Genomic DNA, 23,089 nt, shown 5'->3' on the forward strand with positions numbered 1-23,089 from the left:
CTGAGGTGAGGGCTACAGGTACAGAGTTAGTATTTTTTTAAGTACTCATAGTATAAATATATACAGATATGTATTAATGTGCAAATTATGTCTTCCAACAAATTGATGTGTTTCATAAACTTACATTTAATCCATTAAAAATATAGGAATGGGTTTGTGGTTTGTGGAAGCCGCCATGTTCCTCCACTATATTTAAATTCAGTGGCTGGGAAGTATATCAAGGTGGAGGAGGAGAGAGGTCGTAGGCGTTCATGTGCTCGTATAGCTCTTTAATTTCTGCCTGCACTTTCAGACTCAAGATATGAAGCATCTTAACTATGTGTTGTTGGGGAAGGGGTCCCATTCGCCAAAGAAACAAAAGCACAAAGGAAACATAACACCGCCAGCATCTTAATAAAATGTTGTCCTCTTCCTCCTCACCTCAAACTCATCTCTTGAAGTCACGTCACTAACACACAAAACGTGCGATGTATGGAACAGCCCTCGTTTATAAGATTTGGGGGTTTGATTCAAACATAGTTGTCAGTTAAACTGATCCATCCCAGCTGGCGCTGCTGCTTAGCTTTGGTTACTTCCTTCATGGTTTTACAGTGTGTGAAATCTCTCATTCATCAGTGTGTGGGCTCATGTTGGATCAGGCTCCTTCCAGGACAAAATGAGCTGCTGATCAAACTGTTCTGATGAAGCTTCTTCATCAAACACGTCACAAAAGTTTGTCAGACTTCAGGGTTGCAAACTTTACCTCCAGTTGCATGCAGTTCCGATGTTTTAGCATGCTTTCTGTGATTTATTCATCAGGTGTGTCCAGAGCAACATTGTCCTGCTCACTCAGGCCTTCCGCAAGAAGTTCGTCATCCCAGACTTCCAGTCCTTCACCTCCCATATTGATGAGCTGTATGAGAATGCCAAAAATCTCACTGGAGGGCAGGTGTGTCCTTAGATCCATGGATTTTTCTTTCTCTCTGCATCATGGTTATAATTTAGCCATTACCATCAGTCTCTTCTCAGGTGCAGTCGAAAGTTTGGATCAGTCGAGCCTCGAAGGGAAAAATCTGCCCTCAGACGAGTTAAAGGGATCTTTGAGGCCGCTGTGAGCTAGCTGTCACTTTCGCAGAAGAGTGCAGGATTTTCACTGACAGCATATTTCTGTTTGCGTCATCTGTTTGGCGCTCGCTGTGAAAACTTTCAGGCATTCAAAACAAAGTCAGCAAAGTCATAAAAAGGAGAAATATCGGCTAATATCCCTAAATTAAACGGAAAACTAACAATCTAATAGAGGGCTGTTTACTCCAGCAGGGTTGTAGGAGGGAGGATGTTTGACCTGTTAAACTAAAACAATTTTTAAAAAAGCAGAGGCGAAATTAGTGGCTGTGTTTAGTCAGTTTGCAAACATCCATCTATCAGAAATACAGACTCAGCCCGGGTTATAGTGGTCTGTATTTATAAGGTGTCACATCAGATAAATGACCCGTTCCTTGTTCCTTTGAACAAAGAGGAAATAATCACTAACAAAAGAAAGACTTAAATAAAATATCATCCTAAATTTAAACATCAGTATCAATTCACAATTTCAGTCGCTGCTTCCCTAGCTGTGTTTTCCTGTTTGTAAAAGTCTTCTCTGTAGAAAAATGGCGGCTTCTAAGCCAAACTGGTGCTCTGCTAGACCAGATGAAGACTTTCTTTTTATTTGATAAGAATCTGATCTGATGTTTCCAGCTCATGTTTTTATTCCTGGACTCTTCTAGAGTAGTTTTGCATGATTATTAGTTTAAAGCGATCCTTATATATCTTATATTGGGCCTCTGTGCTAACCTGAAACATTTAAGCCAAGAGTAGAAAGAACTATTTAAAACGGACTCTTTAGAGCTTTTAACTCACAGAAACTACAGGTGTTTGCCGTGTTTAATATGAAACTGGCCTTAAAAGGGGCCTTGTTAGTCTGAATAATAAGAGTGCAGGAAGTGAGCCACTGTCATGATGGTAGCTGAAGGTAAATTAGCATGTTGTCCTAATTTAACTTATTTTGAATGACCGAGGGTGGATTCTTCCTTCTGAGGTTTGTTATTGTGTATTACCAGCTCTGTGTGTGTGCTGTGTGCTGAAGCCTGAGCCTCGGCAGACGTCAGCAGTGTAAGGTGACCTGCCTCCTCTCTCACCTGCCTGCCCTCTCTTTCAGGTTGCAGACTACATTCCTCAGCTGGCCAAGTTCAGCCCCGACCTGTGGGCGGTCTCTCTGTGCACGGTGGACGGGCAGAGGTGAGACGCTGGTAGCACATTAATACTTAATGTTCGCTTAATGGTTCTCACACACTGTTGCTGTGTGAAATCGCCATGTTCAGCTATATGCTGGTTAAATAATAACACAATAATGTTCCAGGAGTGAAGTGAGGAACGCTGACAGGACAGTTTTTACGCATTGTTTTTTTATTAAAACCTCAGGAAACCTGGTTAATGATTCTGAGATGGTGCTGTGTTTTACTCTGTCACCTTCATCTTATCTTAAGATTTTTTAAGACCTAAAGAAAGAAGAAGAAACAGAAGTTTCCACAGCAGATCGGTAAATTCTAGTTAAGCAAAGTCAAGTTGGAGTTTCATGCAAACTGTTTTTGATAAAATTAACTTTAAATCAATGAAAATCACAAATCTGTTGGTGTCTGCAAAATCAGAAATCAGAAATCCACATTATTTATTTACATTTAGATTCCAGCCAGAACCTCAAAGATCTGAAACGGAATTTCTTCCACAAATAGCGACAAAGCTGCTAAAGGACAGCAATTTAACTGCAGAATGACACCGAACGCTCTTACACAGGAACGTAATCAGAAAACAAGCAGCTGAGTCGAGTTCAGTTGCTTGTATATATGCTCATCTCCAAAGAGATGCTGACATGTTGAGCTCATCGCACAGACTGATTTAGATGAATTGCAACTTGTTGGTAATCTGCGTTTATAAAGTCAACAGCAGTTATCTGCAAGTCTTTACCAATCTGTGAGAGAATGGTTGCTAGGAGACAAGTTGCAGCCCACCAGGGCGACCTATGCAATCACCTTTATGCTCAAACACGGTCACCCAGAGGTTAACTCTGTTGGACAATTAATCTTCAATTGGCATAGCTCCCTGCAGCAGGTCATTGACAGCAGAAATAAATCATTACAGTCACCAGGCAACCGCAGAAAAAAAATTAAGGTGTTATATTACATTATACGTTATAGTACCTGTTTTAGTGCAGTAATCTTTGTGAAGGTCAGTGTTTATATTTCAGAGAAGCATTAGATTAACCAGTTTGTTTGTTTTTTAATTATTGTATGGCGGTCCTGGTTCAAGCTGGTTAAAACTGTTGATTCTATCCCACTTGTATTTCCCAGAAAAGACAAAACACGTGTAAAGAAATAACCATTTCTCAGTAACTATGTCAGGAGGCGTTCTGATCACCCTGTTCTCTGATTAGTGCTTGTAAACTTTCATAAAAGTTTGTTTAACAAACCTTGACAGTTGTAAAGATAACGGTTTTGTTTTTACACAGTGTTACTTCAGTTTATCGTGCCTTTCCTACAAATTGTGAAACACTCACTGTTTTCACGTGTCTGTTCTGGCTTCTTCTTGTCTCTAATCACTGAACCCGCAGCCTGCGGCCTGCTCTGATAACGTCCTATCTTTATGTTTTTGTTGCAGACATACGGTGGGAGACACTAAGGTCCCCTTCTGCATGCAGTCTTGTGTGAAGCCTCTGAAGTATGCCGTCGCCGTGCACGACCACAGCACGGAGTACGTGCACAGTTTCATCGGGAAGGAGCCCAGCGGCCTCCGCTTCAACAAGCTCTTCCTGAATGAAGATGGTGAGTTGTCTTGGACTTTTTATTAAACCTTGTCCTCCAAGTAAAGCGATGAAGAGCTAGTGCAGGGTACAGGAAGTTGGTGGAAGACTTAAGTGGTAGATATGATGCGAGGGTCAGATGTTCTTAAATCACAATGAGTCAGAAATCCAGCGAAGCAGCCCCCTCGCCTGGCCACATGTCTTGGCACTCTACCTTTTTGTAGGGTTAAAAACATGCAGGCCTATGTTGACCCCCTGAATAGGTGTTTTTTTAACAAGTCTGTGTTAGCTGTTTTTTTTTACATGCCCCAAAAAGCCAGCAAAAGGGGGCGTGTGTTGCTTTTGTGTGTAGGTGTGTGGAAAAACAGTTCAGCTTATTAAACCTCAGTCACATGGCTAATAAAGACTAAGGGCTTCTTTTATCAGGACGTGCGCTTGCATCTCACTGCGATGCTTGATGGGGGAGGCTATCACGGCCTGCCATCGCTGCTCAGCTAGCTGTAGCATTGGTTAGAACGAGTGTGAGAGCTGTGAGTAGTCAGATGCATTGTGGGAGAACACGTGGTTGGGTTGTTCAAAAATGGGCATTTTGAGAGGAAATGCCAGAATCCCCAGGCTGAGGCTCACACTGCAGACATGTCATGGTCACTTCCTGTGTTCTCCCGCCTTCTGCCAGGGCAGCCCTGCAAGGGGATAATGTTGTGTAAGCAGATCACATGACCACAAGGAAATTCAGGTGATGTAAGCGTTCAAGCTCTTTCAGAGATCTGAGGGAGGAAAGTGCTGGATTTATTTTTCACTATGTCCCTGTCCACGCCTCCACACACTCACACAACACTGTAAACACTGCACTCCTCTACAGTAGTAACAACAATAAGTTTTAAACTTGTCCATACATACAGATGGTTCTCACTGGGCTGTGTGATGTACACAGAGTCCTGACGGTTAGAGTTAGATCATCAGCAGCATACCACAGATACAGCAGCAAGTTGCAACACACTTTGTCAGCCCACCAGCACATTCCTGCATTTACAGCTACACAAACATCAACAAGCGGCCAGTTGCCATCAAACAGTCAGGTTGAGTTACACTTTAGATACAGTAGGCCGCACTTTTCTTTACACATTACAGCAAAAATCTGCCCTGTGGGTGGTTTTTAGTAGGCCTGGACTGTTTTTTTTCTTAACCTTTGTTAGTCCACTGTATGAACAACAAAAACTTGCTTATAAACACTTAACAGTAGCATTACATATATATACATATATACACAAAACCTACAGAAGTATAGTTCATTTCTTTCTCAGCTCCTTAGACTACATACATCTGTTTTTTTTGCAAGCTACATAGAGACTTGTTCGGTTTTATACTTCAAATCAGATATTGTGACTGTTTCAGCTGCTACAGCCTCCGCTGTGTTTCTCTGTATTATCTTGAGTCAGTGTTTACTGTGTATGCACTTGACCCTCGTGTTCTGATCTGTGTATATGCACAGCTCTCAGGCCGAATGTTTGCACTTTGATCCTTCGTAGCACGCTAACGGAGCTCTCGTTGTTTTGCAGATAAGCCGCACAACCCGATGGTGAATGCTGGCGCTATTGTTTGTACTTCACTCATAAAGGTAAAAGCAGTCACACTTCGTCCTCCTCCTCTGTGTGTTTGTGTTCGTTTACGTCCAGTCTGTGTGTCACTTCCTCTCAAACCTCAGAAAATTCCTTGTAATGTGGGCGTCACTGAGCTGCTTTATCAGTGAGGTAAAATGAGGGGTAATGTAAGGCTGTGGGTCTGGGGGTTAATTAACCTGCTTTTAATGATTTACCTGCCATTTCCTGACTTATTTAACTGATTCTTGTGAAACTCATGATTTTCTTTCCACTGTGTTCTCGTGTTTACGACTGACTCAGTTCGAGGTATTTGTAAGTTACTGCCCTTAGGCGTGTGTCCTGTTGTGGTGATTAAAAGTCTCGTTAATCCCTCCTGAAGGACACTTAGCTGCTCCAGCTCACACGCTTCAACCACACAGACTAAAAATAACCTGCATGGAGAGCAAGCACAGGTTAAAATGCACACCTTCAGATTTTATCTCAGCCTTAACGTAGATTCAGTAAGTTTTCTGGTGAGAGATCAAACCAGCTGCAGCTCACAGTCTGACCCCCCAAACAAAGGAGATATTAAACCTGGCTTAAATGCCAGCTTTGTCATAGGCTTTTCCTCTGGCAGAGTTACATTTAAAAACACTTTAAAGCCTTTCAAGTAGATGTTTGACCCCCCTTTATTGTGTCATGACTCACTTTAACGATCGATTGCTGCAGCTTTTTCTGGAGGTGACCTATTTTTTTCTGTCCCCAGCACTTAGACTTTATCCTGTATGACTAATGAAGTGATTCATCCCAGCTGCATTGATATATTGCCAAAGCTTCAAGGTGTTACTTTTAGTTTTTGTTGGACTTGAGTGGAAGCAGTCCAGAGAAGGAAGCTCTTCAGAGTGATTTGGATCTTTTTGTATTTAAAGGTAGCTCAGGTCTGTGTGTTTTCAGTGACCACATGTTATTGTAACATTGTTCATTCGATCTTTTTTTTCTATTTGTGCTTCTTGTTCATTTTCACCCTGCAGATGAACCGTTTTTAAAGTGACTACACTTTGCCTCGTGATCTGTTAGCTTCACATTAGAGGGACGTTTATCACGCAGCTTTTGCGTCGCGATTGAGAAACAGCAGCTGAGCAAAGGGGAGTGCAGACTCTTAACACTCCTAATTTAAATCAAAGCAGAGGACAAAATTAGTTTAAACAGAGACAGCAGCAGGCTCATTTACAAAAATGCTTTTAGACTAAACGCTGTCTTCTCTCCGGTCCTTTGGTCCCGAACTGAAATAAGGCAGGACTCCACATTTACGACAAAAATAGTAATCACGTTTATGTACTGAAATTTAAAAAAAATGTCTTTTTACAGGGGTATGAATTTTAAATTTAAGTCAAATGAAAACAAATAAACGCAGGGACAAAAGAGGCGGAGAAGGTGAAGTGACACACGGTCATCACATTAGGGAGTTTAGGTGAGTATCTGGGAGACCTGCATGGTAGACGAGCAGAAAGCAAAGAAGAACCGATGGAAAAACCACAGACTTTTTGAACTTTTGAAACAATAAACTTTGCACTGTATTGTAAAATCGTGATTTTAATTAGATTTTGATTAATTGCACTGCAACCCAGAGGCAAAGGCAACTACAGGAAATGTTAATCCCTCTAAACCATTAATAATCTGACCTTTACTTTCTGTAGATGGATGACCAAACATTTGTTCCAACTCTGCTTTATTTGAATTTAATTGCATGACTTTGTGCTTTTAAAGAAAAGGTAGAAAAAGGGAAGAGCTTGGTTTATAACAAAATAAGAGCATCGCAGTAAAAATGAACGAAAAGAAGCTAAAATGAAAACTGAAACATTCGAGAGAGCAGATGCAAGAGTAACAGTCACAAAAATCAGTCATCAGATGGACGAACGCCTGCATGTCATTTTAAATGTTTGAATGATATAAAATAAATCTGCAGATAATCGACTGCTCTGTGTTTCAGTTCAATGACCCTGGTGTTATTGTTGTGTTTCACTCTCTGCTCTTATCAGCTTTGTTTTTAGCTGCAGGAGGAGGTAGAGCAGGAAACCCTGTGATAAAAGCAACCCACAGCTTTTAGCATCAAGAGCTGGATCTTTTTTCTCAGGACCAAAACAAACTGTTTGTTTTGCAGGCAGTTTATCATTCATGTGTCAGAGTCACTAAATGCTTCCTACTGAGCTGGAGTCTGGACATGTTTAGGTTAGCCAAAACACTCTTAAACCAGGGAAAAATAGGCTGCACTGATTCTCAATTAAATTTTGGCAATAAAAGCCTCCACACCTTGTATTTTGACACCTCTGTTATGTTTAAACTGTAAAGCACGGACAGAGACACCCATCAGACCCATTAAACTGCTTCAAAAGTTTGAATTTGCACCAAAATCAGGACTAAATTTTTTTTTCTCACTACAGTTTATCCTTACTGTCATGTGACATTACAGCTTTACTAACACCATCAACCCAGTCATGCAAAGCTCTCACACGGGATTTCTTTGAGAAGTCAGAAAGTAATCAGGAATACAAGTAAATAACAATAATTTGGCATCTTAATAAAAAAAAATCTTCTTTACTATTTTCTCTTTTTTTTTTCCTTTCTTTTTTTTAAAATAATAAGTTCAAAAATTTATGGATAACGATAATAATTATATTTTATCACTAAAATACAGTTTAGATTAAAGAGCTTTCACATACAGGTGGATTAACAATTACAGAAACATAAAGAATCATTTAGATAATTATAATACTGTTAATTGAGGGCAGCTGTGGGTTCCAGCTTACATTGGGTTTAAGCCACAAATTTATTTATTTTTTTAAAAGTAAAGTGCTGAATATTATGCATAAAAACTGTTTTAAAAAAAGATGAACTTAAACATTTGGAGTCAGAAGTTACCAGACTTGAACAGGAGCATAAACTGTATGGGTGCAGTGCACAGATAGCTGCTAACCGCTGAATAACATTCAAATAAAATCCTCTAATTTCACTCATCTAAACTGCACCATCCTTCCTGGATGGTCTGTTAGTACAATTAACTGCTCAGCCGCCATTTTTATTTGAATTAAAGAGACTCCAAGAGCACAAACACAGGCTGAGGTGAAGCCTGGGAGACGACTTGCTTATATCAGGCTCCGAACATTATTTCTGCTGTAAAGTTGATTTAACGCGGAAGTCTGCAGGGACTGGCTCGCTGCTTGAGTCGGCCTCAAGTGGACGTTAGTGGAACTGCAGATTTTAACGCTTCAACACCGGCTTGGTTGAACTCGCTGCTTCTTGAATCATAAAACTTTTACTGAACATGTCTGGACTCCGGCTCTGCAGGCACGCTCGAGTTAACATTAACCTCACTAAAGTCTGAGCTGATCAGGTTCTGTGTTTTTGAACCACCATGTGATACAAAGAGGACTTCCTTAGACGCTCACAGCCGTCAGACAGGTTCAGTCACAGCTTTCTTACTAATTAATGATGCAGTTTGAAGTCCTCAGGCCTTAAACTCAAACTCAGAACATGTGTCTGTGTCCACATCGGCTCATCAGTGTCTCTTTTTTTTAAATGTGTTGCTTTTGATTTTGATTTTAACTGTAAAGCCGTTGGTGAGGTTGCACAGTTAGCCTTTAACCTTCGGTGGGGAAACCCGCCGTGAGGAGCTTGCCGTGGCAGTATGCCCCCAAACTGTTGTTACATGCTGCTTGAAGGCTACATGTTGTTGCTGTTTTTGTATGTTGCATATTTTGCAGACTTAGGAACTGTGGGAAATAATGACTGCAGCAGCAGGTCAAATGACGTTGGTAATTTTTTCTTCCTTTTCCATATCTATCTCCTCATTCTCTCCCACTTCCCCTGATCCTCTTCCTCTCCCTTCTCTCTATTTTTTTTATTCTCCTCCAATCAGCTCTGTAGAAACTTCATGTAGTGACTCTTTAACATCTCCATCAGTGCCACAGTTTTAAAACTCTACAAGTAAAGTTAAAACTGGTGCTACAGCACTTTAAATGTGCATGTGTGGCCATGTTCTTTTGTTTTGTTTTTCCTTTGCTGTGTTTTCTCTGCGGGACATCAGCGAGCTACAAGCTGTGACGAAGGCCAAACCTCCCTCCCTCTTCACCTCAAATATAAACACACTCACACACCTGCACAGTGTTAACTTATAATACACACCTGCCTGCATACACCCACATCTTGCAGACTTACTGTAGAAACATGCACACAGTCAGGAATGTCATACATATTAAAAACAGGTTTGACTGTTTGGATTGGAATCAGTGAGATGTCATGAACACGTCTGCTAAGTCTCCCTTCAAACTTCCCTCTTTGTAATCTATCCGCAAACTGATCGCATTAATAGTTTGTTGAACTCTTGGCAAAGCTCGTGTGATTTTTTACACTTTATTTGTAATCAGATCTGTTCATGCCTGCTAATTATGTAAATCTAGTTGGTCAGAATTATCATTTATCATTTTATAAAATCTTTTGTGATCCTCTGAGATTTCTCTCTATAAATGAACCGTGCTAACGACTCTTTATTTTGTTTTCTCCGCAGCAAAGTGTAAGCAACGCAGAGAAATTTGACTATGTGAGTATTGGTCAGAGCTCTGACCCACAAGTATTTAAAGTTCATTTATATTTTCTTTGTCAAGGTGTGATTCGTTCATCTAACAACGTCATAACCTGATGTTAAAATGTGAAATAAATCTTCTTGGACACTTTATTAGGTACACCTTTTCAAAGCACAACTCTCTAATCAGCCGGTCTGCTTCGAGCTGATGCATCAATATAGAACAGTAGCTCAAATAACACTTACAGTTACAACCAAAGTATGCAGAAGAGCATCTCTGAGCCTTGAACCAGCTTGACCAGCTCAGCTACTGCAGTGGAAAACCACACCGGGTATAACTTCTGTCAGCTAAGAACAGGAAACTGAGGGTACACTTCACACAGACTCACCAAAACTGGATATACCAGATTGGAAAAATGTTGCCAGGTCTGACGAGATAAGACTCTATTTCTGCTGTGGCAGTCAGACGATAGGGTCAGCTGTGGGATGTGGTAGAATGGGAGATTCACATTATGTATGTACAGCTGATAAATCTGCAGTAACTGTGTGATGCCATCAAGTCAACATGGACAAAAATCTCTTGTTGAATCTATGACATGATAAATAATGGCAGATCTGAAGGTGTACCTAATAAAATGACCAGTGGATGTATAAAAGCGACATTGCTCATTTGTTTCAGACTCCTCATTTTGAAGGGTCAACCTGAGCATTCGCTGCCACCAGTGTTGGTCAAGTTACTTGAAAAAAGTAATCAGTAACTAATTACTGATTACTTCCCCCAAAAAGTAATCTCGTTACTTTACTGATTACTTATCTTCAAAAGTAATTAATTACTTAGTTACTTAGTTACCTTTTAAAAACACAATTTACAACCTGAAGAGGTGATAAAGCGATAGATCTTTCAGCCCAATTCTACTTTTTCTACATAATCCATCATCCAAAATGTAATCAAATGGAAAAGTCTCTTTTTTTTAACTTGTTTTATCAGTTTTAATCTTTTAACTTTATGCATCAAGCAAAAATTTAATTATATGCAACATTCTCTGACTTGAATAAATTAGTTTAACATTTAAACCTATTTTCTGCACATTCCAGCACATAAAATAAAATATTTTTTGTGTTTACACTCAGTCTTTCAAATAGATGCAAGTAAAAAACAGCAGAAAATAAATAAAGTCAAAGACTCAGCGGTCCTGTTGCTCTATTTTCACCTGTAAAGCAGGACTGCGGTAGGCGGAGGTTTACCCTGGTGCAGGTGTGCTGCGGTCAGTTGAAGAATCCGCGAGTGTCTCTGTGAATTTCCCATTACGTCGTTGCGCACTCGGTGCTTGCTTGGAAGTTTAGGGTTTTTTTCGCTGTAAAAAGAAGTTTTCTTCCCACGCACAACGGACGCTAATGTTTTTGTCACTTTTTACGGAATCAAACTCAAAGTAAGGTCAGTACTTCCACGCTTTAAACGCTGCACGCTCATACTCTCTCCCACAATCGATATGTGATCCATTGTTGATCTGCACACAGCTGCTGTCACCAACGTCGCACTTGCTTACGTCACTGTCGTGAGACATTCTCGCAAAAAAACTCACGGTTTTAGTAACGCAGCGTTCCTACGGGAAAGTAACGGTAATCTAATTACCGATTTTGCAATAGTAATCCCTTACTTTACTCGTTACTTGAAAAAAGTAACGCGTTACTGCCCATCTCTGGCTGCCACTGTGTTGGTTTTTCTTGTAGCCATTATTTGAGAGGCTGGTGAGCACCCTCAGCACCCCTCCTCCTCATAAATGTTTTTATTGGTGCAGTCAATGCTCTCGTGTAGGAAAGAGTCAGTACTCGTGAAATCAAACATTGAATTTTCTCTTGAGGTTTAATTATCTGCACCTCTGTGTGTGTTGAATAGGTTTAGAGGGACTCTTGATGTTTTATATGTGCTGTTTAGCTGGCAGCTCTTATCATTTGTAGTGTTTGACCTCCATACATGAACCTCTGGATCATTTTTTCATCTCTACTCTCCTCCTGCTTTCCCTCCAGGTCATGAACTTTCTGAAAAAGATGGCGGGAAATGAGTATGTGGGTTTCAGCAACGCCACGTAAGTCCTCCCTCCACATCGCCTCCTTAAAATCACCCAAGTTTACTTATCCTTGCCCTGCAAACCCCCGAACCGAGCTGACCTAAACACCACCGTAATAACCTTCACAGGCTCATTACAGGAAGCATAAACTGTGAAAAACACCTTAATTAACTGGGATCAAATTAACAAGCACACAGGCCATGTTTTAAATGGCTTATGTTCACGAGAAGTCAGATATAAGCAGGACTGTCTTATAATACCTGCTCAGAACAACAACAATAATAATTAATCGTGTAAAAAAAAAAAACCTTTTCTTTATACAAAAAGGCTGAAAATTGTTTACAGAAACATCATTTTGGTCCTCAGTGACCCACATCTGTTGTGTGCTGAGGACTTCCACAGGTGCTGATGAGGTTTTAAAGGTTTGCATGATTTATGACGGCTCGTGTTGCAGTGTCATCACATGATTGCGTGAGCTGTGGTTATGTTGTACACATGAAGGCCGAGGTCTGTGAATACCAGCACAGCACTGAAATAACACACACACGCTACCTTCATCTGTAATGGGAGTGCTCTTCTTTGTGTGACAGATTCCAGTCTGAGCGTGAGTCAGGAGACAGGAACTTCGCCATCGGCTACTACCTGAAAGAAAAAAAGGTTTGTCTTTGTGATTCTCCTCTCTGAAAACCTGGAGAGAATTTAGAGTTTAAACGAATCGGGCCTCACGTTTCTGCTTATTTTGCCACTGAAGCTTGAAAGTTTACAGCCAGCAGCTCAGCATGTAATGCTTCTCGCCCCTTAACTACGTTCATGCATAAATGAGAAAAATCTGCATATTTTTGATTCAGCTGATTGTAACCCTCCTGATTTGCCTTTTGGTAGCAGTCAGCTAAGACCCCTGAGACTTTTTTTAAACGTATGAATGGAAAAACTGCAGCATCAGTTTAGAACAGAAAAAACCTGGTGGTGTTGTTCTTATCTAGGACACAGCAGCCTGGTTTTTGCCGGGATCACAGATCAGTAACATAAATACAATCAAACAAGGTGAGCCATGTTCTGGCCGAGCTCCTCGTTTGATTAGCGCGAGTGCTGCAAGTTCAGCTGGACTTTCCCAGAAATAAACTCATCTGCAGATGCAAGACAGCAAGAAAGACGTCAGTCAGTCACCGTGTGTCCAAGTCCATGTGTTTCTGAGGAAAGAACAAGATTAAAAGAGTTTTGGGGGTTTTTTTCCTGTGAAGAAAACAACAGTTATTCTTTGAAACAGTAAACCTTTGATCAGGTGGTCTGGTGTAAAACGAGTCTTTAATGGGGCTGACGGCACTCGTAAGCTGTGACGGATCAAAGATGATGGAGAGATGATGGATGCATATTAGAGGAAGTGGAGACTGTGAAACACATATTTAAAGGGTTTCAGCCCTTTGGCTCTTGTACCTGATGCTTTCAAGTCTCTTCAGCATGAGAGCATGGTTATTAAATGTTTTTTTTTTCTCCTCTCTGCAGTGTTTCCCAGAGGGGACAGACATGACCTCTGTACTGGACTTGTACTTTCAAGTGAGTGTAACTTTAGCTTCTTCCAGTATTTATACATTTTTAATGAGAGGATATCATTAGATTGTTTTCCTGCTTCATTGCTGAGCTGCTTCCTGCTATTGATTTTTATCCTCAACAGTAAAGCTTCCTGACCAGTTGTTTTCACCGCTTCTTTCTGTGTGATACATACATAGCTTCCTGACTACACACAGATGGTTTTACCTCTATATGCTGTTCCAGTATCTCCCAAACCAATCAGATGGATTTATTTCCATCATTTCCACCCTTTACTTTCACTTTTCTGTCACCTTGCTTTGTAAATCAAGGTGCAGTAACAGAGTTATTGTCTCTGCCTCTCCAGCTCTGCTCCATTGAGGTGACATGTGAGAGTGCCAGTGTCATGGCGGCCACCCTGGCCAACGGGGGTATCTGCCCAATCACGGGCGAGCGCGTGCTGAACCCAGAGGCGGTGAGGAACACGCTGAGTCTGATGCACTCCTGTGGCATGTACGACTTCTCAGGGCAGTTTGCTTTCCATGTGAGTGAAACACAACACGGGTTACTGGTGTTTTGATTTATTACCTGTTTGTATTTTCAGAATTTTTAATTAGACTTGGAACGATGATTGTTAAAACTGCAGGAATATGCAATTTATTAAACAGCAGTGCCTAAAAATAGTTCAGAGTGCTTCAACAAGCAGACAGTAGCACTACAGGTGATTTAAAAAAAATATAACAGTGAACAAAAACCTTAAATAAAGCACTGCAGATATTAAACAAAATAAGAGATGATGTCGAGGAGACAAGGCTTCATCAGGTGCAATGATCATCTAAACTGAGAGCAAACAGGGAAAAAAGTTTGAGTGTTTGTCCTTAAAAATGGACATAAGTGTTCTGGAGACATACTCAAGATGTGGATCCAAAATAAATAGTTTATAGCTGATGATATTAAACTAAAAAAACAAATTCATGAAGCTCAGGTGAAGTTTTTTCACACTTGTTTTCTTACGGAGTTTAGCATATTGTGGAGCTAACGTTCTTTTTTGAAGCATGGGTTGTTGTTTTCGGACAGTTTTGTCTTTAAACATTTCTGGTGCAACCAACAATTCAAAATGTAACTAAGCTTCCTCTGGTGATAATCCAGCTCTGCATAAGCATGACATTCAAAATCCATCCCAGTTAAAACTGTTAAACATAATGAGATGTCTTTTGTTACTTTTAAAAAGCACCACAATTGTATTAATACTGTTAATACAGTGTTTACTGTATTAACAACCCTCAACCGAAGGGCCCATGTGATTGGATATCAGATTTTAAAGTCGTGATAGTGTTAGATTATCTGTGTTAGGTAGTTTTAACCATATGAATTCTCACATTAAACCACAGCTAGAGTATCTCAGAGGAAATGATCAATAAACGAGGCACAACGACTTTCATCCTGAGTCGGTGGGAAATGGATTTCTGGACTCTGAAACTGAACAGAAAAACGAAGGCACTGTTGCTTTGGATCTGACACAAAAAATCTAAATAACTCTTAGGGATTTCTGAGAATATTCAGTGTATCGTGAGATTTACCATCGCTGTGTTGATGTACTTTGTCACTGTCGTGCTGCTTCTGCACACACAGCCAGCCTTTCTGTAACTGCTTTGTTTCCCTGCTGCAGGTCGGCCTGCCTGCCAAGTCTGGAGTATCAGGAGGGATCCTGCTGGTTGTGCCCAACGTGATGGGCATCATGTGCTGGTCGCCTCCGCTCGACAAGCTGGGCAACTCGGTCAGAGGGATCCAGTTCTGCACGGTACGTGATGCCCGGAGAATAAACACTCCGCCTCGAGACAATATTGCACCTCCTTGTTTATTAACTTAAATATTTTACAGCAGCAGAAGGAGCAGAATTGCTTTTAGGAGCTGAAAGTGGCCTTTCATTGCAGGGATGCTCTTTCCCATTAGTGTGGTTCATATTCGAATTCGAATGAGCACCCCGGCTACTTTGCATTGAAGTCTAAGCAGCAGTCATTTTAGATCAGACCCAAAACATTAGCAGAGTCTGAACCGCTCAGCGTCACATTAACACACACAAGATGTAAGACTTCACTTTTAATTTTAATTGAATTTTGTTTACGTTTTTGTTTTCTTTTCATTCATCCATCATCTCTTTTGTTTACCTAGTCCAGGGTTGTGGCAGGGCTGGAGTTTCCCACCTCTCACTAGGTGGCAAGACACCATTTTAGCTTTTCTCAGCTGCTTTGTTAGTTTTAGTCTTTCTGTCTTTGTATTTCAGGACCTGGTGGAGCTTTTCAACTTCCACAACTACGACAATCTGAGGCACTTCACCAAGAAGCACGACCCTCGCAGAGAAGGAGGCGACCAGCGGGTAAGGACAAACGCCGCCTCGTCAGGCTCATGTGACAGCACACCTCTCCAGCAGCTTCCTGTAGTCTCAGCTGTTTGCACTGACCTCCATAACTGCACGCACAGTAGCCCCTAAACTGTCCCTGTTCCTCCTTCGGGTGGAAGAGCTGCATAAAGTGAGTGGAGTATATTCGTTTACTGCATATATTTAACATACAAGGAGCCAAATCTTGAGTTAAAAGACACCTGGAGCCAAACTCAGTCTGATCGTTCAGAACATGTCTGGTAGATGATGCAGTGTTTCCCTCACATTTTACATTCAGAGTGCCCAGAACCTTTTTCTGAGGAAACTAAAGTATTTCTTCAGACCGTAGCGTGCACTTCCACAATGGCGAGCACTAGTGAAGCTTTTTTCCGTTACTCTGCTGACGTAGCTGCGGCTTTTTCCATCATGTGACTTTATAAAAACTGGGGTCCAGGGTGCATCCAGGCTTTCGCCATCTCTACTTTCTGTTTAAGCAAGTAAACACAAATGGGTTGAAATGATTAAAAATAAGTGTTCTCCTTTTCTGATTATCACCGTGTTTTTTTTAAAAGCTCTAGCTCGCTTCCTCAGTACGACTAAAGAACTAAACAATAAAATGCCTAAAAAAAATCAAGCAGCGAGCATGTCGGATGATGTGAACCAGGTGTAATAACGGCAGGATTTCGTCAAGTCTAAAAATCTGAAAGAAAACTGTTTTGCTCAGGTGGATGGTCACTTAGTGTCCTAAGTGTGTAGTCCTGAGTCACCTGAGCTACAAATGTAAAAGTGGAAAAAGAGGATTTTGTGGACAGATTTGTTTGCTGAGTTACTGACTTACTGCATAATCTGCTGCTGGACTTTAATCACAATCTATTGATTAGATAGAATCTAATCTATTGTATAAAAATACTACTTTTAACGTTTCTATAATGCTATATGTAAAATTTACTTTATTTATTATGCCAGCTCTTTTACTTTGATTCCTTCTGCTAATGCAGGCGCAGAGCTTTATAGCTACTCTGTGTCAGAGTCAGCGTAAATATGCTAACTTATTGTTACATTTTGTTGGTAATAACAACAAAAATGTAAACAATTTTAGTTTTATTAATGCAAAAACGAAGAAGAAGAAAGCGTGGTCTTACTGTGATGAAAATGCCCCGCTGCAGAGTCACATGTGGTTAAAGATTTAAATTAACACCTGCTGTTGAGCTGTGTTTCGGTTACTATAGGGCCTAAAAGTGTTTTATAGCTCTATAAACAAAGATGTCTGACCCCTGGTAGGGATATAAGTTGTCAATATGAGCAAGCAGGTGTGTTGTGTTATTACATTATGCAGTATTTTCGGTATATAGTGCTCCATTAACACTGCTGAATGTGTGGGAAACACTGTGAAAACTGATGGCTCCATTTTACTTCCAAGTGTTGCAGCGATCCACCCAGCACATAAACGCAGGCAGAAACGGAGGTTTGAGACTAATTTATTATCCGTGTCAATAACAGCAGCAGACCTTCGGACCTATGGATTACGAGAGCCTCCAGCAGGAGCTGGCTCTGAAAGCCCCTCTTTGGAAAAAGGTGTCCCCCGCTGAGTCGAACGAGGACAGCTCCACCACTGTAGTCTATAGGATGGACAAAGTCATCGAGTGAAACTTTTAAAACAAACAAACAAACAAACAAAAACAGACGCCCCCACCTCGCCTGATCTCCCAACAACGCGACGGCATCGTCTCCTCACCCTCATATTTATGTATAAATTATGTAGAGGATTATTTATTGCTGGTGAAGCGGTTACTAGGAAACTTGTTTTTGATTTTGTCTGTGCTGGAAAAATGGGATCAGCTTATTATTATTATTATTATTATTATTATTATTATTATTATTATGAACTCCAAATGACCTCCATTTGCTTCGTTGCCTTAGCGACGTGACAAGGATCTGATGTGTAACGTACGCACTTCGCTCTCGTTTTATCTCAACACACTTTTATCTTTATTTTCTTCTTCATCACGTCAGAGTTTTCTTTTTAACAATGTCAGCTAACGCTGCGTTCACTCTACGACCCAAAACAACAGCTGCTTGAGAGTAAACACTGACTTTAAATTTAGGGGTGTGTTACGAGTGATTAAATGAATATTTTGGCCGTGATTGATATGTTTTATTTTCCTGGTTATTATTATTATTATTATTTTTTTCCCACTTTTGTGACATTTGGCTCCTCGATTTAAAATATAGATGAAGAACATTAACAAATGTCATTCACAAGTGTTGTGTTATTTTGCAGATCTTTGTGTTTTCTGTTAAAATAATACTTGATTTGTGCCTGCTTCCATTTCTTTGACATTAACTCGACTATGAAACAGACAGAAGTCGTGAGGACTTTCAGCTCGAGTTGAGTTTGTTTGTGTTTGATGATGTGGTTGATACTAACAGAGGGCAGTTTTCTCGCAGTCAGGTGACAAAAGCATTGGGCTGTTTCTTAGGTTTGACTTGTTTGCCTGCAGCTTCCTGACATGCTTCTGAATTCTGAGGAAGGAAAGGCGAGTAAAGTCAGTCGTGTAGGTTCAGTTAAAGTCTCTCGTGGCTTCATACAACCATTAACTCCCTTGCACAGCTCACAAAAGTATGCAAACACGATGTCTCCATGTAGAAATAAATCTGCTAAATGTGAATGCAGCATTTATTTACTACAAAGGTGACGATTCATGTCACTCACCTGAAATTGCGTCGGAAGTTCTGCGAGCAGATGGAGCTGGCACTTCCAGAAAAAAATCAGATGTACTAACCGTGGATGAACTTAATCTGAGGCTTTTATCTGCTCTAGTCCAGTTACAGGATAAAGTCATCAAATAAAACCCTTTTTCTCAGCCACAGTTCATTTCAGTAATGACCAAAGCGATTATCGAGTCAAACACGAGCCTGCTGGGTGTGCGAGTGAGCTGTTAACCAAAAAAATACAGCATGGCTAGCTTCACACGTGGAGTTGTTTCCATAAGCAGCAGGTCAGTGAGAAACAGCTGAAGGAGAACGGATCACATGTTGGATGTGCCGTCACATGCCATTATTTATGTTTGCATTGAGTTACCGCTGTTGTGCCATGATGCTTTTACTGTGTGAGACTGCAGGAATTTATGAAAGTCAAAGGAAACAATCCGACTAAAAGCCGTCTGTGCACAGCAGTTTCTGCAGAACTCCACCTGCAGATCAGATTGTAAGACTCTATCTCACTACACTCTTGCCAGATTCTCATTAATAGACACTACAGTGCACTACAGTTTCATGAGGGACCGGCACTTGTGCAGAAATGTGGCTAAAATCCTGAAACACTGCAGCCCCATCAGTTCACCTGTGCCCGTAACACATCCATGGCTTTTACATGAATCATGTAGCGAGCAACTATTCCCTCCCTCTGACTTCCCGTGTTGTGTTTTACTCTATTACATCAAAGTACCAGAATTACTAGTATTAGTACAATTACTGTTGACCAGAAATACGCTGAGCTCAGCTCGAAAGGTTCCTGCTGAAGTTTTAGTTCTGAACTAACATCCACCTTTCTGATAACCTCTCCGCCTGGCTGTCCAAGTACATTAATGCTCCCAGCAACCCGTCAGGTGCAGGATGAAACATGATTTTTGTGTTTGTGTGGCTTAAACAGCAGTAAGCCACCTGCCACAAACTTGAAGAAATCATGTTAATTAAAACCAGATCCGTTAATCAGCAAAAACAGCTGAGTGCAGGTTTTGGTGGGTCTCTTCAGTAAATCCTGACTGCAGGATGGTTAGTGAGTCTGGCCCTTTCAGTTTTAGAAGCTTTAGTCTGCTGAGGAGCTGCTCTTCTCTATATATGTCACTGAAAACTTTGTTTAAAATAAAAAAATTCATAAATCTGTAGAAAAGAGGTGTTAACCGGTGTGTGTCGATGTTCCAGCTCGAGGAACAACGTTCAGTGTTGTTTGGGAAGTTTTCAGAGTCTTAGTCTCATCAGTTTAGGCAACATTTCTTATTTCTGGATGTTCGTAGCAGCAGGCGTGTGTAGCTATCAGCTGTGCATCTGCACACGAGTGATCTTCAGCTGCAGACCAAAGAGTGTGTTTGAATTTTTACTTCAGACGTTCCGGGTTTATCTCACGAGCTCCTCTGTAAATATAAGTACTTGCACATAAATGTCGCGCCAGCGGATGCCTTAGTTTCTCTGCACCGTGAAGCAGGAGGAGGTGTGTGTTTATTAATCACTGTTGAAACTGAACATGTGTTTGTAGGTTTGAGCTCAGAGCGATGCTGCTGGAGCCGTTACCACCATGTTACTACTGTCATGGCATGTTTTTGTTTTTTTTCCTTTTTTGTTAAACTTCTGCTGGTCATGTGGGTGTTACAGGTGAAACGTATTCAAAAGCCTCAGTCATCATCAGTGTTGCTGGATTATTATAATCTGAAGATTATTATCACATAAAAAAGTTATTTTCTCGTGTAGTGATCAAATGTATGAACGCTTAAATGAACTCCCCCGCATGTGTTGTTGGTTGTGAAGTTCGCTGTTCGACTGATTTTGCTGATTTTAGCTGAATTGTTAGTTATGAAAAATTGACACTGCGTTTAAAATGCAAATTATTATAAAGAGATTTTTAAAAAATATATAATTGCCAAACAATTAGAGAAAATTATGATGTAGCTGCACTTTATTTTTATTTTTTTAGTAAAACTATTGAATGTACAAACTCTTGAGTCACTGGAAAACCGATCTAATGAGGAGGCGATGCGTATGCCGGTTTAGGCTACACAGATCCTGGGTGCTGAGCATACGGAGATAAAAATACTGTGTAGCTTGAACCCGGTTTAACGTACAAAGCTCATTTTATTCCCATTTAAATCAACCATATGTGCAGAGTTTTTCCAGAGTGCGTGACTTTTACGAGCAACCAACCACTCGCTTGTTTTAGTTCCCTCACATGTGAGCGAGGCCTTTACCATAACAACAGTTCCTTTGTTTTGTTTTTATGGACGTTTCATTAATCAGTTCACTAAAAAAACTACACTTTTAAGACTAACGTAATTAATTGTTTTAGGACTTGATTAAACGCTGCGCAGCTCGTCGGTTTAACAGGAATAGTTTATTTTCCTGATTCGCTCGGTCTTAGCTCGGCATTTCCTTCTCTTGGCCGTGAGCGAAACGAGTCGCTCTCCTCTTCTTTAAAATATTGACTTTTACATCTTTGGTGCTCCGTTCATTGGCACAAAAATCTGAATTTGAGAGCCAGAGATAAAAACTAAAGGGACCTGCATTGGGGGGAGACTAAACCGATCCAGCCAATCAGGACTAATTATCAATCGCATCTGTCCTTCTTTGTTTTGGAAGAATAACACATAAACCTTGTGTTTGTGTTATTCAGTGTTGGGTGTAACGCGTTACTAAGTAACACGTTACTGTAATTGAATTACTTTTCCACTGAAAAAGTAGAGTAACTGATTACTGTTCATTTTTAGGTATTTTAATTACAGTTACTTACAATGTACTTGCGTTACATTGTAAAATAATTAAACTCGCTGAATATCATTATTTAATTTCAATAATTTATCTTCTAAAGGGTAAAAATAAACTCTGCCGCTTTAACATCGCTGTAGTGCAGCTGCGCGTCATTTCGCACCAGTTTGCTGCATAGTCGTATTCTAAAGCGGAAGATGTCGGACTCGGCTGAAGCGAGTGGCTGTTTTATGAAATGGACATATTCCCGTCTCTTCACTTTTCTGAAACAAGCAGACAAGAATATTACAGTAATATGTAAAAACTATCGGCTGCTGTTAATAGCACGAGTAATCTACTGAAGCGCCTGACAGGAGAGCACAGACGAACACTTCTGAGTGATTCTTGTTCATCATCCATGGATAACACCGCGGCAACTCCTGCTAAGCAGGCAAAACCTGATTTTACTTCAGCAGCACAGAAAGCGTCTGAAGGTGAGCTTAAAAAAATAACTGCAGGCTACATTGTGGAAGAGATGCTACCGCTGCGTACTGTAGTCTCCGTCTTTAAAAGAAGACTAAGAAGTATTTAGTTAAATTACTTATTGAGTAATTAAGTTACTTTTCAGACACAGTAATTAGATAAGTATTTTAAATACAATATTGATTAAGTAATTAGTAATTAATTACTTTTTTAAAGTAACTTACCCAACACTGGTGTTATTCTTCAAAAAAACAAACAAAAAAACCCTGATTATTCCGATCAGAATCGTGACAGCGGGGCTTTTGAATGCAGCGTCAGTGGAAATCATCAGATCTGTATTATGAGTCTGTGTAAAGCTTTGTTCGGTTTGCACCATAAAAGTAGATAAAATGAAGAACAGCTCGATCCAAACCCGAGTGTTAGAAAATCAAAGATGATTAAATTCTAATGGTGCAAATTTAACAAAAGGACTCGTCTTTGCACAGACCTTCATGTCATGTATGAGTTTGTTTTCTGTTGTCTGCATGATTTTTTTTTTGTCAATTTCCATGAATTTTCATCCTTGTTTGAATCCTTTTCACTGTCTCTCTTTTGTTAATTTGTGTCTTGAACATGTGTGTTATCCCTTTGTAAATTAATAAAAGATTTAAAAGTGATCACTACCATCAAAGTTTGGTGACCTCGGAACTGTGAGGTTAGATTTTTATATAAAGACAAGCAGAAGATAAAATGAGCTGCTTCCTGACCTGAAAATGTGAAACCAAACAGTTCCCAGCTCACAGCTGTCATACTTTTATATGTTTCTGTTTGTGAAGTCTCCATGAGCTGCCTCTTTGTTCTGGACGTGCAGACGTGACAGTAAAAATGGTGTCGATATTATTTTTGTTGCCTTGTTGTTTCTTGTATTAAATGAAATAAAGCATCTGTTTTAAACCGTCTCCCCATCTGAGCTCGCAGCGGTTCTTTAACAGAAAACACCCTTAACTTGAAGATTCATGAAGTCGTCCCTCTTTCTAAGGTTTATAAATCAGGACATAACCTAAGAATTCACCACATTATTCTAGTTATGTAAATATAACCTCACTGCTTCCACTGAAATTATCAGCCAGGTGCTGCTAGTTAAAGCACTTCATTAACTGCTCATCAGGTGTGAGTGGAGCGTTCAGGTGTGTTAACATAATGCCTCAGAGGAAAGATGGCAGT

The 23,089-nt window shown here is 40.3% G+C and overlaps 1 protein-coding gene across 3 annotated transcripts in view; it reads left to right on the forward strand.

Moving 5' to 3' along the window:
- Window positions 1-23,089, forward strand: part of LOC147311966 (glutaminase kidney isoform, mitochondrial-like) — a 42,313-nt gene that overhangs the window by 11,084 nt on the left and 8,140 nt on the right. The window contains exons 4-15 of one of the 3 annotated variants that reach the window (XM_086267549.1): window positions 799-928; window positions 2,177-2,256; window positions 3,673-3,836; window positions 5,374-5,432; window positions 9,959-9,991; window positions 12,002-12,060; window positions 12,633-12,699; window positions 13,546-13,596; window positions 13,937-14,113; window positions 15,239-15,370; window positions 15,854-15,946; window positions 17,450-22,824. In XM_086267549.1, the coding sequence (XP_086123675.1) occupies window positions 799-928; window positions 2,177-2,256; window positions 3,673-3,836; window positions 5,374-5,432; window positions 9,959-9,991; window positions 12,002-12,060; window positions 12,633-12,699; window positions 13,546-13,596; window positions 13,937-14,113; window positions 15,239-15,370; window positions 15,854-15,946; window positions 17,450-17,596 (1,192 nt within the window). In that variant the 3' untranslated portion in view covers window positions 17,597-22,824. Of the gene's footprint in view, window positions 1-798; window positions 929-2,176; window positions 2,257-3,672; window positions 3,837-5,373; window positions 5,433-9,958; window positions 9,992-12,001; window positions 12,061-12,632; window positions 12,700-13,545; window positions 13,597-13,936; window positions 14,114-15,238; window positions 15,371-15,853; window positions 15,947-17,449; window positions 22,825-23,089 lie in introns of those variants that run through there. The other 2 variants (XM_086267550.1, XM_086267548.1) reach the window with 2 other exon arrangements.

Source organism: Aulonocara sp. 'chitande type north' Nkhata Bay, linkage group LG16 (assembly GCF_057382095.1).
Source record: "Aulonocara sp. 'chitande type north' Nkhata Bay isolate Kocher_YH1m ecotype deep benthic linkage group LG16, A_spYH_male_GT1.1, whole genome shotgun sequence".
Classification (NCBI taxonomy): Eukaryota; Metazoa; Chordata; class Actinopteri; order Cichliformes; family Cichlidae; genus Aulonocara; species Aulonocara sp. 'chitande type north' Nkhata Bay.